Source organism: Columba livia, chromosome 6 (assembly GCF_036013475.1).
Source record: "Columba livia isolate bColLiv1 breed racing homer chromosome 6, bColLiv1.pat.W.v2, whole genome shotgun sequence".
In the NCBI taxonomy this organism is placed as follows: domain Eukaryota; kingdom Metazoa; phylum Chordata; class Aves; order Columbiformes; family Columbidae; genus Columba; species Columba livia.
The window spans coordinates 25,941,337-25,957,454 of NC_088607.1; the positions used below are offsets into that span (position 1 = coordinate 25,941,337).

The window sequence follows — 16,118 nt, forward strand, 5'->3', positions numbered from 1 at the left end:
CACAGCTTTCCTTGACTTCAGTATAAGATCTGTGTTTACATCGAGAGGATTAATGATGTGTAAATTTTTCCATATAGAAACCAAATGTGCTAATTATCTAGTCTAACTCAGGCTTTCTTTACTGTTACCAAATGGGCAGCTCCCAAGCATCACCCACTGTAGGGCAGGACAAATCGTGCTCTGGAGACACCTCCTCCTTTTCACTGACTCTTGAGAGAGCCCGCGGACTACTTCAGACTGATGCCTGCCTTTCAGGTGGCCCTATGATGGAGCAGTCCAGTCGTTTGTACCAGAATATAAAAGATTTGGGGTTTTCCACTTCTTCTGAAGCTTGAGGTTGACTACAGTCATTGCCTGCTCTGCACTTCTTTAGTCTTCTTTCTTTTTCTGAAGGATCTTATGGAAACCTGACCAAATATACTTTATTTACAATAGATGTATCAAGGCCTCTTATGCTAAGTGCACTTTTTAGAGCACATTAGAGACAATCAACATAACTATTTATAAACCGCACCCTGAATTAACCAGGACTTTCATCCACACTTCCATAAAATAAGTTACTGGTTTTTTAAAGATTGCCTAATTATTTTAGCTTCTGTTATCCAACTCTTTGAGCTCAGTGTAATAAGCAATTTCTTCAAGCTGAGTTGCCTTTTATAATAGAGTGAAACGAGACTTGTAAAAACTAGATTATGTTGTATCACAAAACTAAATTAATCATGATGAAGGCAAAGCCTTCAGTTGTGCTTTTGTTGTCATCTCTAATGTGAGAAAGTTGCTGAATTATTGTTTGTTTTGTAGCTAGCTAATGAAGGAGGAGAAGAGTTTTCATAATGTGCCATTTCAAAATGATAGTTCCAGGCTCTCTTATTCAGCTTTCAGTCACTTTAGTCATTGTAATTTTTTTGTTTTTACAGAAAAATCCTCAGGTCCTGAATAGAATCTTTCCACCAGAAAGTGGAAGTCTTGATTAGGCAGTTGTTTTTCAGACAGACAAAATATATGAACTGTAGGTTACATAGCTATTTTACAGGTACTCTACCAAATTCAAATAAGAGAGAATGCCCAGGAAAAGATTGTTTTTCTTATGTTTCTCTAGGCAAATGAAGTAACTTGCCAAACACTTTACCTGAGATATTGAAGCAAATATAAATGCTAATTTAAAAACTTTAATGGATGCATTTACTTAATAAGGTAGAAATGCCTATAATTGTTGAAGTTAAAATACAGGCACTGAGGAGTAAACTGTCAAGAAAACACGAGAAGCTTGGTATTTTTTTTCCAATATATTGGTAAAGAAGCTTAATGTTCATTATGATAAATGATTAAACTCTCCCCAGGTGACAGGACCTTCTAAGGACCTTGCACATCCCTTCACTTCTGTGAGAATTCCTTAGGGAACGCCCTCACTAAAACTTCATCTCATTCTACAGTTCTTGTCAGGCTGCAGCACAAGTGCTACCTCCTGCTGTTGCCCTTGGAACATCAACCTTCCCCGTGTTTCTTCTGGTCTGAGTGGGACTGTGGGGCCGCTTTTGCCCTAGAAAAGATCCTCTGAAGTTAATTAGCTTCTCTGAAGATGAGTGTGCAATGGATTTAATATTACTATGTCTGCAGGCAGATGGGACAGGGAAGTCAATGCTTAGAGGAAGCTCTTGATCATCATAGGCTTTCCTTATATTCCCAGGTTTCTTTCTCACTTATATCTTGGTGAGGGTAGGTCATCAAAATTAGGCCAGTTATATGTCTTCAAGGATTGAAAAAATGAAGGATGGGCCATAAAGCAAATCAGAAGGACTAAAATGTGGCACTGTTGCTTTTTGCCCTTCTGTGGGTTAGTAAGACAGTTGTGGGGGTGAGAGGCTACCTGAGGCATGCCCTGATTTTCTGCTGTTACCTCCCCAAACTCCCTGTATTTCACAAATAATATGTTTTTTTTTTTTTTTTTTTTTTTTTTTTGTTTTTTATTTTTTTTTTTTTGTTTTGTTTGTTTGTTTTAATTCATACAATGAATCATTTAGTCCAAGAATAATCAGAATAAAAATAAGAATAATTACATGAACAATATAATTCTCCTATTATGAGCCCACCACATTCGTATATATACATACGTTACACCACTGAAGATAATAAATAGATTGAGAGGAGCTTATTGCTCTGAGGAAAATAACATTAAGAAAATAGAATAGACTGGGGCAAAAGTTTTCCTTTTCCCTTTCTTCCTACCTTTTCTACCTTCTTGTGCTTTATTTTTTTTTTTTTTTTTAATTTTTTATTTTTCTTAGTCCCTGTGTGTAAGACCTGACTTGCAGCTTCCAAGAGGTTACTGGAACTGCCACAAGGGCACGTACTTGGCCTGTGAAATCTTGAGGCTGTAGGCAGGTAAATTGAAATAGGAAAGCTGGTGATTATCAGACTGGAAAGATGGCAGAGGTTTGCCGTGTAAAACACTATGTTCTATCTGCATTCAGGACCCAGATAAACAGCGTCAGAAGTTTAATAATTCTTGCATGCCTGGAGAAGCAAAATAAAACAGGCACTGTTTCCTAAGCAGAGGTGACTCTGCAGGGCTTAGACTAATAGTATTAAGGTCCAAATCAGAAAAGGTGGTTGCAGTCAGCAATATTACTGCATGACCCCCTCTGTCATGCAGCTACGGATGCTAAGCCCGAAGTTAGCTGATTTTCTTTAACTGTAGGAATCTTAGTGGATTTTTGGGGATGAAGGTACAATAGAGAAGAGAGGCCAGGAATACAAACCTAAAAAAGCTTTACCCATTTAAAATACATATGTCAGATATGATTATGATATGTCCAGTCATCAAATTGTACTGCAATGGACTGTGGCTGTGGCATCTCAGAAAAGAATTGCATTTTCTTCTGTGAGAATGCTGTTGCTGGACATTACATTTATGCTATTCTAGGTGTATGTTTTGCTCACTCTATGAGTGTGTGCTTGTGTGTCAGCTTGTGTGATTCAGTCAGCTGATCAGAGCCAGCACCAACCTGGGCAGGAACAACCCCAGGTTCCAGTATAGGTTGGGAAATTACATATTAGAGAGCAGTGTAGGGGAAAGGGACGTGGGGGTCCTGGTGGGCAGCAGGATGACCATGAGCCAGCACTGTGCCCTTGTGGCCAGGAAGGCCAATGGCATCCTTGGGTGTATTACAAGGGGAGTGGTTAGTAGATCGAGAGAGGTCCTCCTTCCCCTCTACTCCGCCCTGGTGAGACCACACCTGGAATATTGTGTCCAATTCTGGGCCCCTCAGTTCAAGAAGGACAGGGAACTGCTGGAGAGGGTCCAGCGTAGGGCAACGAAGATGATTAAGGGAGTGGAGCACCTCCCTTATGAAGAAAGGCTGAGGGAGCTGGGTCTCTTTACTTTGGAGAAGAGGAGACTGAGGGGTGACCTTATTAATGTTTATAAATACATAAAGGGTGAGTGCCGTGAGGATGGAGCCAGGCTCTTCTCAGTGGCAAACCATGATAGGACAAGGGGTAATGGGATAAAGCTGGAACACAAGAGGTTCCACTTAAATTTGAGAAAAAACTTCTTCTCAGTGCGGGTGACAGAGCACTGGAACAGGCTGCCCAGGGAGGTTGTGGAGTCTCCTTCTCTGGAGACATTCAAAACCTGCCTGGACATGTTCCTGTGCGACCTCACCTAGGCGTTCCTGCTCCAGCAGGGGGATTGGACTAGATGATCTTTTGAGGTCCCTTCCAATCCCAAATGTACTGTGATACTGTGATACTGTACAGACACATAAATACTTCTCCAATCTCACTATCTATTTGGTTTCCTCTTTAGAAGACTTGTAAAAATTCCCCTTTAACTACTATTCTGATCAGAAATCAGTCAAAGAGCTTATAGCCAGCAGAGCCTATGTATTAATTTTTCTATTCATGATAACTTAAGCTTTAAATCTAGATGTTTAAATATTCATATGTACAAGTCAATGATACACTTGATTTGTTTATACGTTTCTTTCTCTAATATTTGTGCTGTCTCTTCTCTGGCTGTGCTCCATTAGACATACAGGTGTCAGTCTTTGACAAAAACTTTTAGAGTGCCTGTGCCTTACTAGAGCTCCCGAGCACTGTTTAAGTACAAATGTGAAAAAGTAAGCACTTTATAAACCATACATTCCAGCAGTGAGAATTTGCTGCAATGCTTCTCTTTTTCTGCTTTTCTTCCCCACTACTACCAGCTGTAATGTCAGGAGCTGGCATAGCAGAAAGCTGATTGATGACTGTAGCATCTATGAGTGATACTTGTTTTGAGTTGTAAAGGTCTTTTTGTGTGTAGCAAAACTTGTCAGAAGCATTGGAATCCTCGAAAAGATTCTCTCTATGCAACACAAGTGTGTTTTTCACATTTGTGTTATTTTTTTATATTATCATGGTGAATGGTTTCATGATAGTTAAAACATTTACTGACATGGAATTATACTTATTTTCTGTGCATTTCTTGTTTGTGGGTGGAAGCATGTTCCAGCTTCCATCTAGTGGGGAGCACAAATTCATTCTCATTAGTGCTCAAGACTAATAGCCTCAAAGGCAGGTTTGCAGAGGGCTTTTAAGAAAGACATAGTTATTTCATCTGCTGTTTTCCCTGTGCAGGGGAGTTTACAGAGAGCTTGTCCCAGAGAATTTTGTTTTGGGATCCTGTACATCCAACCTCAGCGGCATTTGCCTGTACCTGTGGGGCCTTCGGAGAAGAATAGAAAAGCCATGGCTACAGTGGCTGCCAGAGTGCTCCCTTAAGGTGAGGCAAGAGTTAGTGTCACATCCTTCACCCCAGGGCCAAACTTGCCTTAATGGTTGGTTGGGGTTGGTTCTCCCCTGGGACCTGGAGGTCCTGGATACCCAACACTCTAAATTCGTGTCAGTCATGATGAGACCTGCCTAGGTGCACAAGCCCCAAAAGGAAGAAAGAGGGAGAGATGAGATGGACTGGTTTACACCTCCATCTTCTGCTAGCTGTTGCCTCGCTGAGTGTCGCTGGTTACAGCGTAGCCTTGTGAAGCAGCTTCTGCTGCATGGACAGAAATGGGTCGAATGCTGTGTGCATAAGGGAAGTGTATGCACTAATCTCCCCCTTGGGTTAGAGGTCTCTACTCGCTTCTACTGTTGTGCACTGGATATAACAACCTAGGTAAATGTATACACAAAATAAATACCACTGATAGACTTTTACTGCTCCATGCCAAAAACTGTTTGGTTTTATTTTATTTCTTTGGCATGCCTAGAGACCTATTAATGACTTCAGTCCTAGAGGTCTGGAGGAGCTGCCTTCATAAGCATTAAGTGCAAGATCCAATTTAGAATGATGTAATGCATTAACATGCTCTCAACTTGCATCAGTGGGAAGGATTTTCTGCTTTACAAGATGTGCCCTGCCAGAAGCTTCTTGGACATGCATTTACCTAATGAAATTGATGTAGTGTCTGGCCTGTGTTGCCTGCTAATAAAACCTTTTAGACAAAATAATGATAATAAGGTATTCTATGGCTTTCATTTAAGATAAAATATGCTGGTTTATTTGCTTTATGCCATATTTCTCTAAGCACGTGGGGAAAAGAAGTAAAAATAAATTCTGACCAATGGCCATATTAAAAATGAGTGTCTTAGTGGAGCATCCTGAGTTTGTCACTCAAGTTTTGCTTTTGACCCTTCTGAGTAGAATTTGCTCATAAAACACTTACAGGTTCAAAAAGTCTACATGGGAAAAAATGGAAACATAATGTCAAGTAATTAACTTAATCTTATTAAAAACAAAACAAAATTTCTCTACATTATACCCCACTTAGGGTAGATAGGAAAGATTGCCATGTGCTGAACTTTTCTGACAGTAGACTTTGATCCCATTTGCTTTGCATTTGCTTATACTAAAAATGTAAATAGGGGATCTGGCTATTCTCAGAGAATGCGAAACGAATTCTTATACTTCTGCTGAATAACACTTGCTGGCTGCTTCTTTACATGTTTTTTTCTCCAGACAGTATTTTTAGCTTGATGCAGAGAAGAAACTGTTTACTTCCTAAGTAAGCAGCAAGGAGCACTATTTTTATGATTTAGAGTGCAGAATTTTGTGCTCATGGAAGTGAAGGGCCTAACTCCCACTAGTTTCATTATGGAATGGAATTGGCTGTCATGAAAAAATGTTTTTAGTCTGCACTGGTACCTTTGGCACTTGCAAAAGGTGATATTGATTTTAAGAAGTCTCATATAAATGTGACCTGCACCTACAAGGAAATTAGCTCATTAGTGTTTATGTTAAATTAATTAGCATAACATGTGAATAACTGTTCAGTAGTTGGGAGGAAGTAAAAAATTAAACCTTAAAAATACTGTGAAGATCTAGAAAGCTGTTGTGCTGCATGCGAATGCGTCAGGACAAACCAGAACTGTGGGTAAAAGTGAATACATGGTCTGTTGGACACAGTAGCCAGATTTTGCTTGCAATTTTATCTTTTTCATCTCACTGAATTAGGGAGGCAGCATGGATGTAACCAGAAGAAGCAGCATCTTCTTGCAGCCTCCTCACCAATGCTGCCTTGCATGTGCTTGCTGTTCCTGTCATGCAGTCCCTGAAGTGCAGGTACTGGCATCTGCCCTTTTGTTTTCAGGCATCTTGTTTCATTGCCTTTGTTTTACCAACTCTATCCTCTTCTGCCTGCTCCTTTCTGTTACATCTATGAAGTCTCTGCACCAGGGGAACGTATTGCTCCTTGTGCACTGAGGTCTTCCTCTTTTTCCTCTTCCTCCAGCTGCTTATGTCCAAACCCAAAACTGGAGCTGGTTTCCTCACCTCCTGGTGAACCTCTTGTTGAGTTTCCTCAAGTGAGGCCAGTCCCACGCTCTTGGCCATTCACATCAAGCCTAACACAGGTATATCTGTGGCTTGATGCTTAACCCATCATTTGCATCATTTGATGGTGAGGTACCAATGAGGAGGAAATGGGGAGGAAAACCTCAACCTTAAACTTGTGGATAGACTTCCCAGGTGAGAAACATGTTAATGTTACCACTTTTATTTACCTTGTTTTATTAATCTCTTAGCCTACAACCACATCTTTTTCTGTCTTATTCAGAAGGGAGTCTGTCACATTAACTAAAGAGCAGCTTTCTTGACAAAGTGCATAGCATTAGCAGGTGCTAAGGCATGCTTTATTGATTACTGCTGTTTTTTATAAATTAAAGTTACTTCTATTGCTCCCAGCATTTAGTTGTAACTTAGGTGTTTCATTTGTGAGTCAAAATTGAGGTTCATGAAAGCAAATCTTACCATACACTTACTGGCTACTTTCTACAAGTTTATTATTCCAGAGCTCCAATGGAGGGAAACCACTTTATCAGATGCATTGAAAAAAACGGAGGCAAGAGGTTAATTATGTTGAATTGCTTTTTCAAGTAGAATTCAGCTTCAGTGGGGAGAGAGATGTTTCAGTCAATGTCATGAGTATTGAGCTGAGGCAGAGTCTGGAAAGTAAGGCAAGTTGACCAATGAGTGCACTACAAAAACAGATGAGCTTAAGTCTTAGCTTGGAGATCATTAGGGGAACTGAGAAATCATTAAATCTAGAAATGGGGCCTAATGGAAGTCGATAAGAGAACAACTAGAGATATTTAATGAGCAGCACTGCATCGTGTTTTCATATCTTTGGAAATAAATAATGAGATACTTGAATTTCCCTTTGAACTACTATAAATGTAGAATGCGAAAATACCATGGGGAAAAATAATCCTTTGGGCCACCCTCTTGGTAAGTGCTTTCTTCAAGCCTTAATTAATTATCAGAGCTACTTGTGAAACAAGCTTATGCAAAACTATGGCACCATGAAATGTATGTTTAATAGTTAGCCCCAAACCACATCTAGATTATCTTGAAACTCTGAGAGTTCATTACCCAGAATTATTGAAAAATTGCCAGTGTAATTTCATTCTGCTGAAGAACACAGGATGAATTCTGCATGAAAACAGCTATATGCTAGAAATCCTGGTAAACAGTCTTTGTTAGGAACAATGCCTTGCGCTGTTGCTGTAACATACTCATCAACCTTCAGGTAATTTGTATGTAGGAATAGGTATGTTATTGCTGCACTTCTGACTGGTAACTTCTGATTACATATGTGAAAGGAAAACCAAAGCCAACAGGTCCGCAACAGAGACAAGTGTTGGAAAGGAGAGGGGGGAGGTGGAATCTGGAGGTAAAGCTATTTCAGCCAGTTTATCCCATGGGGATCCTCCTCGCACAAGTTGATCCTCAGCCTGGGCAGGAGAGCAGGGGTAGTGGGGAAGCAGTGGAGATGTGAGGGTAGTTTCACCATGCAGGCTTCTGCACCCAGCTTAGCTGGTGAACTGGGCTCCCTCAGCTCCCTCTGTTGCCAACAGGAGAAGAGACCAGCTGCAGCAATAGGCAACTCAGGTTTCCCAGGTCACACTTATTTTGGAACATCTTGTCTATCTTGACAGCTGCCTTGGACTAGTCTTTTGTTAGGGATCTGAGATGGCCGCACAAGCATGGACGAGATTTGAGTTTTGAGGTGTAACATCCACAGCAGCTTTTCAGAACATCTGTCTGTCATAGCACTCTCAGGTGGAATGTTTGCATGTGGAATGCTTTGTGGTAGTTTTCTGTTTTTGTTGTTTGTTTGCTCTCTTTTTAAAAAAAATGTTTTCTTGTAACCTCCAAAATGTCTTTTGCGTGAAATTGTTCCTGTTTCTTCCCTGGCTTTATGGCGGTTCACGTGGTTTGTTTCTTCTGTGCATCTCTGCAGAAGGGCAGCTATAGATACAATCAGGCTTTTAAAAAGATGCAGAACTATACTTCTCTCCTAGGGAAATCTGAATTTAGGTGGACAGAAGAGCTGTGACATCTTCAAACACTGACAGAAGAGACTGTGAGCACTTTTTCTAATTAATTTGAATATAATTAAGATCCACACCCCCCTAACTTTTAGAGAAATCTTTGTCGTTGTAATTCCTTTCCCCTTTTTCTCTGACCTTAAGCAAAGGGAAGCTGGAAAGTGGCCAGTGTGAAAGGCCAGCAGGATGCCAGGCGGTTTCTGCCTCAATCAGCCACATTTGATCCCACACTCCCATTTCTTTGGGTAAAGCAGATGGCAGAGTTCCTATTGAGTTAATAGGGTCCAGGATTTTAGTAGAATTGCTCGTGTTTTACACTGGAGTGAGGCATCTGGGACTCTCCCCTGTAACACTGCTGGACACTGAGGCTTTCCTGAGCTGCAGAACTGGAAAAGAAATATTTTCCTAAAGCATTGCTGAAGGAGTATTATCTGGTTAGTGCTTTATCACTAGCCGTTCAGCTGCATTCAGTTAATCCTCATTTCTGTTAACTTTTAACTTGTGTCTTCTGTTTTGTGTCTGACACAAGGGTAATTTTTTTCTGCCAAAGCTGTAATGTAGTATGGCTGGGAAGAGGGGGAGTAGCAATCTGATCAGGTTGAAAGTAATCATCTATTAGTTTCTCCAAAGCCTTTTTTTTAAGGGAGTGTTACACATCTGTGGTGTGAGTGACTGATACAGTTTTGTACCCAACAGAAAATATTCTATATAAACCTGAGATGTCCTTGCTAGTATGAACAGAATTATGCTCCTGTCTCAAGAAGCAACCTCTTAAGCTTTATATTTGTGCATATTTGGACTCAGCTTTTCTCACATGTATTGTGTTCTTTGGAGTCAGATGAAGACTGCTGAAAACATGGGTGGTCTCCATCAGTTTGCAATTATGGCTGCCTTTGCTAATGGGTGGGAAACAGCTGTCTTCAAGGGGAGTGGACAAAATTAATTTGACGCTCTACTCTGGGCTTTGCTTAAGACAGAGTTGAGCTTTTCTTAGCATTCCTGAAGCTGTCCATGGCCCTGCATCAGGTGACACACCCAAAAATGGTCCCACAGCTGGGCTTTGCTGGATCAACAAGTCATAGCATGGTGCTCAGTCCTACAGGTGTGTGCTAGCCCTGATATAAACTGAAATATGTGCATATTTATTGGATTATTGTTTATTAATATCAGCCATGCTGCCAACAGTTCAATAATTTCTTAATCAAACTAGAAGTTTTAAAAAGAAAATAAAGCCTTCTAATTGTATCACTGTATGTTTTCAGTATTCTTATATAGGAGGCTTACGTTCCATTAGCACAAGAAACCCGTTTAAGTATTCCCAGTTCCCTGTGAAGCAGTAATTTGTTGCTAATTCCCAGTCAGATAACTGTTATCTTGCCTGTGATGGAGGTCCCCAAAAGTATGTTTGCTTTTTTCTTGCACAAGAGCCACAGATTGCCCGAGGAGGGTGTTTTGTTGGAGCTCCCCGAGGGAAGAAATGCTGTCTGTACGGTTCCAGGAAGCAATAAGCACCTTCATGAAAATAACTCAAGTCCCCATCCTTAATCCCTGCCTATCCTTTTTTATCTGATGGACTCAGCGAGGGCTGGGAGATCACAGTGCAGCTGAAAACGAAAGGCAGTTAACAAGATGTGAGCAGTCAATGGATAAAACAATAGGTGAAACCCTTCACGTTGTCCAGTGCCCAGGTGTCCTTCCCATGCACAGGTAGCCATGTGGATCGTGGTGAGTTTGTTCTGCTGCTTCACGCTCGGAGGGCTGCCATGGGCGGGTGGCTCGTGCCCGTCGCAGTGCAGCTGCGCCTTCCACAGCCTCAGCGAGGGGACAAAAGCCAGGTACGCCAATGGTCTCCAGGGGGGTTGCCACTCTTCCTCTGAGCATCATGGATTTTATGTCTTCTCTTCTGTAAGGATGCTTGGAGGAGAAAATACCATGTCCAGATTCGTGTCCATTATTTTTCCAGTTGCTTTGTGCTCTAGCTTTATTTGCAGAGGATTAGCTTCTGAAAACACAGTAAGCTGATTTCAGAGAAAGCATTTGGGCATCTCCTCTGTGAGAACAGAAGCGACATAATTACTGCTGCTGCAATGGCAAAAAGGGAATAAAATTTAAACTTTTTTCTTTTTTAACCTTTATGCTGTAAATGCTAGTTTTAAAAGGCTTTATTCTGCTCTGCTGGTTTATTTCTAAAGTGTAACTAGATTTGGTTTATGTTGTGGTACAAAAACTGCAATTTCATTTACTTAAAAAATCCTTCAGTTGGAGATTTTAGGCAAAGTAATAGACTCTGGATGAGAATGAACCAAGAATAAAAAGGTCATAATAATAAAAAAAATAAGATAATTCTCAGACTGGAAACTTTCCATTAAAGAAGACCAGACCAGAAGGACACCCATTTTTTAATGCAATGCCATTGTACAAACATTTCTCTGGAGGACTGAATTTAAAAGTCTTTCTGAAGGTTAATTACAAACTAATGATCCGACTTAATGAAATACAGGCTACATTTTTTATAAGGTGTGATCCACAGTAGAAGGTCTTTTGTGAGAAAGTATTTGCAAAATCCTTTTGAAGAAATTTTTTCTAGACAAGACTACAATACTGAAATGAAAGTCTGTCTCCTATATTTTGAATCCCCATGAAATACAGCTACTTCCTTATCTTTTTTTTATGGTACTATAGAGTTAATATCAGAAACTTCCCCAGTAAGAAGCGTGGTAGAGACACAAATAGTCTACAATTGTTAAAAGGGAGTGCAATAGCAGGCGAGCCAATTATTGCTCCATAAATGTCACAGTTCCCAGGGGAATTTCCTCTCGGTGACTCTAAAAAGCTGTAGTGTGTTTTGGTAAGATAATAAAGCAAATATCCATTAGTCCCTTAAGGAGCATAATGTCACCTCTTTTTCCTGCATTATGATTCATATTTCTAACTAGTAGAAAGAGATTATCCCATAGATTAAATGGTTAGTGCTCACTGACATAGTTTAGGGACACTGTGAGGAACATACTGTTTTACTGCCATAGTGTCTCTGTTGCCAAACATTTTGTGTCATGCCTGTGCATACAAAAAAAGGTTTTATTGAAAGAGAATTTCTGGATTTTTCTTAATGATAGATTTTTTTTTTGCTTCCTAAAAATCTCAACTTTCAGCTGAGTGTGGGTAGCATTGAATGCCACAATAAAAGTTCTGGGTTAGAGTAATGTACTATGCTTTTATTGTAAATCAACAATTTAACTGTAGGCTCAAATAACATTTAACTCCAGGAAACTTGCATAAGCAGTACAGTGATGTTATTTGTTTTTGTTGATAGTAGAAGAATAAGTGCTTTCAGCCAAAGTCAATCTGGTTTGGGCAGCTTTGTAGTATTCTATTTATCAGCCAGGCAGTATGGTAAGAAAATGTTATTTGACTAATCACATTATATTTCTTGTGGTATCTTGTTTAGCATGTGGTGTGGGACATACCTACGTAACCTGTTACCTTTTGCAAGGTGGTTTTGTATTTTGTTAAGAATTTGTCTTTCCTTGCTGATAGGCAAATTAAAGTGCAGTCTGAGAGATCTGTTTTGTCTCACTTCGTTCCTCATGGCTATCTACAATCCCACATCTTGGCAAAGTCACAGCTTCTTGTATGAAGGCTGCAAAAATGCAGCATAGGGTTTTCATGATTTGATCTCTAAAAATTAGAAATGGGAAGGAATGATAAGACATGTGAATATGCCTGGCTTTTAATATAGCATTTTCCAAAATGTTAATTTTCTGCACTTTCATAACTGTACATGCCTGCAGTGCGGTGACTGCTACCGTTTGTACTCATCTTTCCAACTGCTTCATAGTAAAGCAGAGCTTGCTGTAGTATATTTCCAGTGAGTTGTTATCTGACTTTCTTATCCTCATTTCACAAACCAAAGATCCTGTGCTGTATTTAATCTATATTACTTCCTGCCATCCCACGCTTCAATAAGGCTTCTTTTTGTATGTATTTTATTGTTCAATTATGGATCCTTTTGTTTTAACATGCACTAGAATCCTCTGTTATCCATGAATGTTGTCACTGCTGTCTATCATAAGTACTCTAAAAAAACGGAAGAAAAAAAAAGAAGCAGAAATGCTATATGGGCCAGACTCAGACTCAGACTCATACCACTCCAGGAGAGGCACAACACTATAGTTTCTACAGTCGGAGAGTACATATGAATTACTGCAAGTTGATGTACTTGTGGCGATAATACAGAGATCAGTAGCAAGGAAGAAATGACAAGAAGAAAGCTTGTGAAAAAAAGAAAGGCAGATAAAAATCTTGCTTTAAAATAAAGTTTCAAAACCTTTTCAAAATATAAGAAAGTCATACCTGTGTTTGTGTTCCCTCACCAGGACAGTGCTGTGTAATGACCCAGAGATGACCCTCACTCCCGTGAACATCCCTGTAGATACATCCAAGCTTCGGATAGAAAAGACAGCCATCCGCAGAGTGCCAGGAGAGGCTTTCCATGCGCTCCACAACCTGGAATACCTCTGGATGCCCTATAACTCCCTGGCCAGCCTCAGCGGGATCACCTTCAAGGGCCTCCGTCGCTTGCAGGAGCTAAGGCTGGATGGGAATGACTTAATATCATTCCCCTGGGAAACCCTGGCAGACATGCCACAGCTAAGGCTTCTGGATTTACACAACAATGAACTTACCTCAATCCCTCCAGATGCTGCACGTTATATCAAGAATATCACATACCTGGACCTGTCTAGCAACAAGCTAATGACTCTTCCTCAGGCTCTTATTGCCACCTGGGCCAACCTCCAGACTGTTCCTTACTTCCCCAATGATAATTCCAAGATCATCCTAGGTAAGAGAGGTGCCTGTCATTTCGCAGGGGGCACAAATGACAAGAGCTCCACATCTTATCGCAGAAATTTCACCCACTCTGGTTACCATAGCAAGTATACTGCTAATTCAATACCCCATATAAAGTATCCAAATTCATTTATGTATTAACACACTCAGGCTGCCAGCCCCTGGCTTATTACACCATAAAATTAATCCCTCACTTTTTAAGCCTTGTGACACAAAACTGATGATTTTGGCTCAAACCATTTTTATTCATTGACACTGCCATTTTTGACAGAAATATAAATATGATTAGAGTGCTATATTGTTCATGTGCTGTTTTCTAATAACAGTTACTATGGTATTGATCCATTTTAAGCAGCATTAAGTAAAAGATAGATATTTATTATGTCCCAATTAAAGAGGAATAAAGCTGTCACTGAGCATAACATCTGGGTCAGGACTAACAGTTTTCCCAGTGTGTGTCTCTTTCCAGAGCCTTGTTTGTCTCTTCACACAGAATTAAACCCTGGTCTCCCCAAAGCCACTAAGACAGTGTTACCTTCAAGAGCAGGTATAAAGTTACAAGAATCCACTTTTTGGTGACAATTCTGAGCTCCTCATAAGTGTGGCCTCCGGGCAATTGTCTGGTTTTGTGTCAGAGGGCTGATTTATTATTACAGATGACTGTCTTGAATTCTCTGAGTTGCACTATCCCCAGATGAGGTTTTGAGCACATTTACTGGTTCAAGGGATTACTACTCAGCCTTTTAGTCATTGAGCACTGATTCAAATCCACAGCAAGTCAATGATGGTTCAGAGTTGTTGCCATCTGCTGTCTTCACTTGCTGTGAGCTGACCCAGCTCCACTGACTGCTTGATCTGCAGGCTGTGCGCATCTGCATGTGCTGCCTCTAGAGCCACGGATGTGAGTTCAGACACTTGCTGATAAACTCACCAGAGACACTGCACGTTTTCTCTCACTCTGGGAAGTACTCGTTACTCTTTGTTCTTTGGATAAATTTGGGGAATTAAAATTTTTAAAAGCAGATTGCAGTGGAAAGAGATACAACAGCTTAAAAATATTCGAATTTCTACCTACAAAGCTTTTAGTGTCCTTAGCAGATGTTGTTTAAGGTTTCATTAGCATCAGGAGAAGAGCAGATGTTTCATCATCTTTTTTTTGCCAGATGTGGTATCAAGTTCTTTAAGCCAAAGCTGGCTGTTGGGATTGCTGGTTTAATTTGTGGCGTGACAAGACACTGCCTAGATCATACTCTTTTCTTTATTCATTTTTTTAGAGTCAAGTTACATATAAAAATGCTATTCCATCCAGTATAGATTAGGAGAGTATTTTGACAAGAAGAACAGATCATGCCTTGGCGCTCGTGACCAACCTGAGTGTTTATATAGCCAGCTGTGCACAGGCTGTTTGTACCAGGATCCTAAAAAAATCATGTAGGCAGATGAGTAAAATACTAAGATTAATGTGGTAATGTATAGACACTCCATCTTCTAAGTCCTATTCTGCTGACACCTATAGGGACCGGGTATATGAAACGCAGGTCCCTCACAAGAGCAGAATGGGAGAATACAGCTGCATGCTTCTGTTTCACTCTGCCCATGCCTGTTTCTCATGGAGGCATAAAAAAATCCTTGAATAATGAAGAGTCAGCCCTCTCCCTTCCTTTGTCTACAGTGCATCATTGTGACTCTTCTTCAGAGCTCTTGCGTTTAGACTACTTCAAGAAGTCTTCCAGCGGTATCTTGTTGACTGATAGTGTCCAGGCTACAAGCTTTTGCACATGAGGATTCTCCATGTGAGCCCACAGGACTGTGATATGCAGGGCATCAAAGGGCTCAGTGGGGATTTGGGGGTGCCAGAGCATCAAATGGAGCTGGGGCACCTGCTAAGGGAATCTGGAACAAGTTGTCATCTAGTGCATGGAATCAGAAGTAAGCATCTAGCAAAAATGCCATAAAACAACTGACCTCAGGGTGGGCAGCTGTCATTTCCTCCTGCCAGGAATCAAGGGAGTATTAGTACTTCAGTTTCAGGCAGTTGCCAGCCCTGAGCCATGTCCTTGGGCTGTCTGCAGAAAAGAGGTGAAGCCCCCTTGGAGGGAGCAGGGCTCACTCCTGTGGCAGGCAGGAGGCCTGGGACATTGTGCTCCTGGCTTGGGTGTCATATCCATGTCTGGGGTTAGCTGGATGGTATAAATATCCCCTGCGCCAATTCTGCTAGGTAAAGTCATCAGAGACCATAAACTGTCCGTAGGACTGGTGAATGTGAATATTTGTAAGCAGGTTGACACAGATTCCGTCAGAATACAGCAACTTCTGTTCCTGCATTGCTCTAGTATTGATTTTGCTTTTTCAGTACCATTTTCACAGGTCTCTTCTTAATAATGTCTCATTTTTTTCAG

General features: G+C 40.6%; 1 protein-coding gene across 2 annotated transcripts in view; it reads left to right on the forward strand.

Moving 5' to 3' along the window:
• The window catches only part of LRIT1 (leucine rich repeat, Ig-like and transmembrane domains 1), a 57,825-nt gene that overhangs the window by 34,773 nt on the left and 6,934 nt on the right, over window positions 1–16,118 (forward strand). The window contains exons 1-2 of one of the 2 annotated variants that reach the window (XM_065067638.1): window positions 10,252–10,703; window positions 13,245–13,711. In XM_065067638.1, coding sequence (XP_064923710.1) covers window positions 10,582–10,703; window positions 13,245–13,711 — 589 coding nt within the window. In that variant the 5' untranslated portion in view covers window positions 10,252–10,581. Of the gene's footprint in view, window positions 1–10,251; window positions 10,704–13,244; window positions 13,712–16,118 lie in introns of those variants that run through there. The other variant, XM_021284418.2, reaches the window with a different exon arrangement.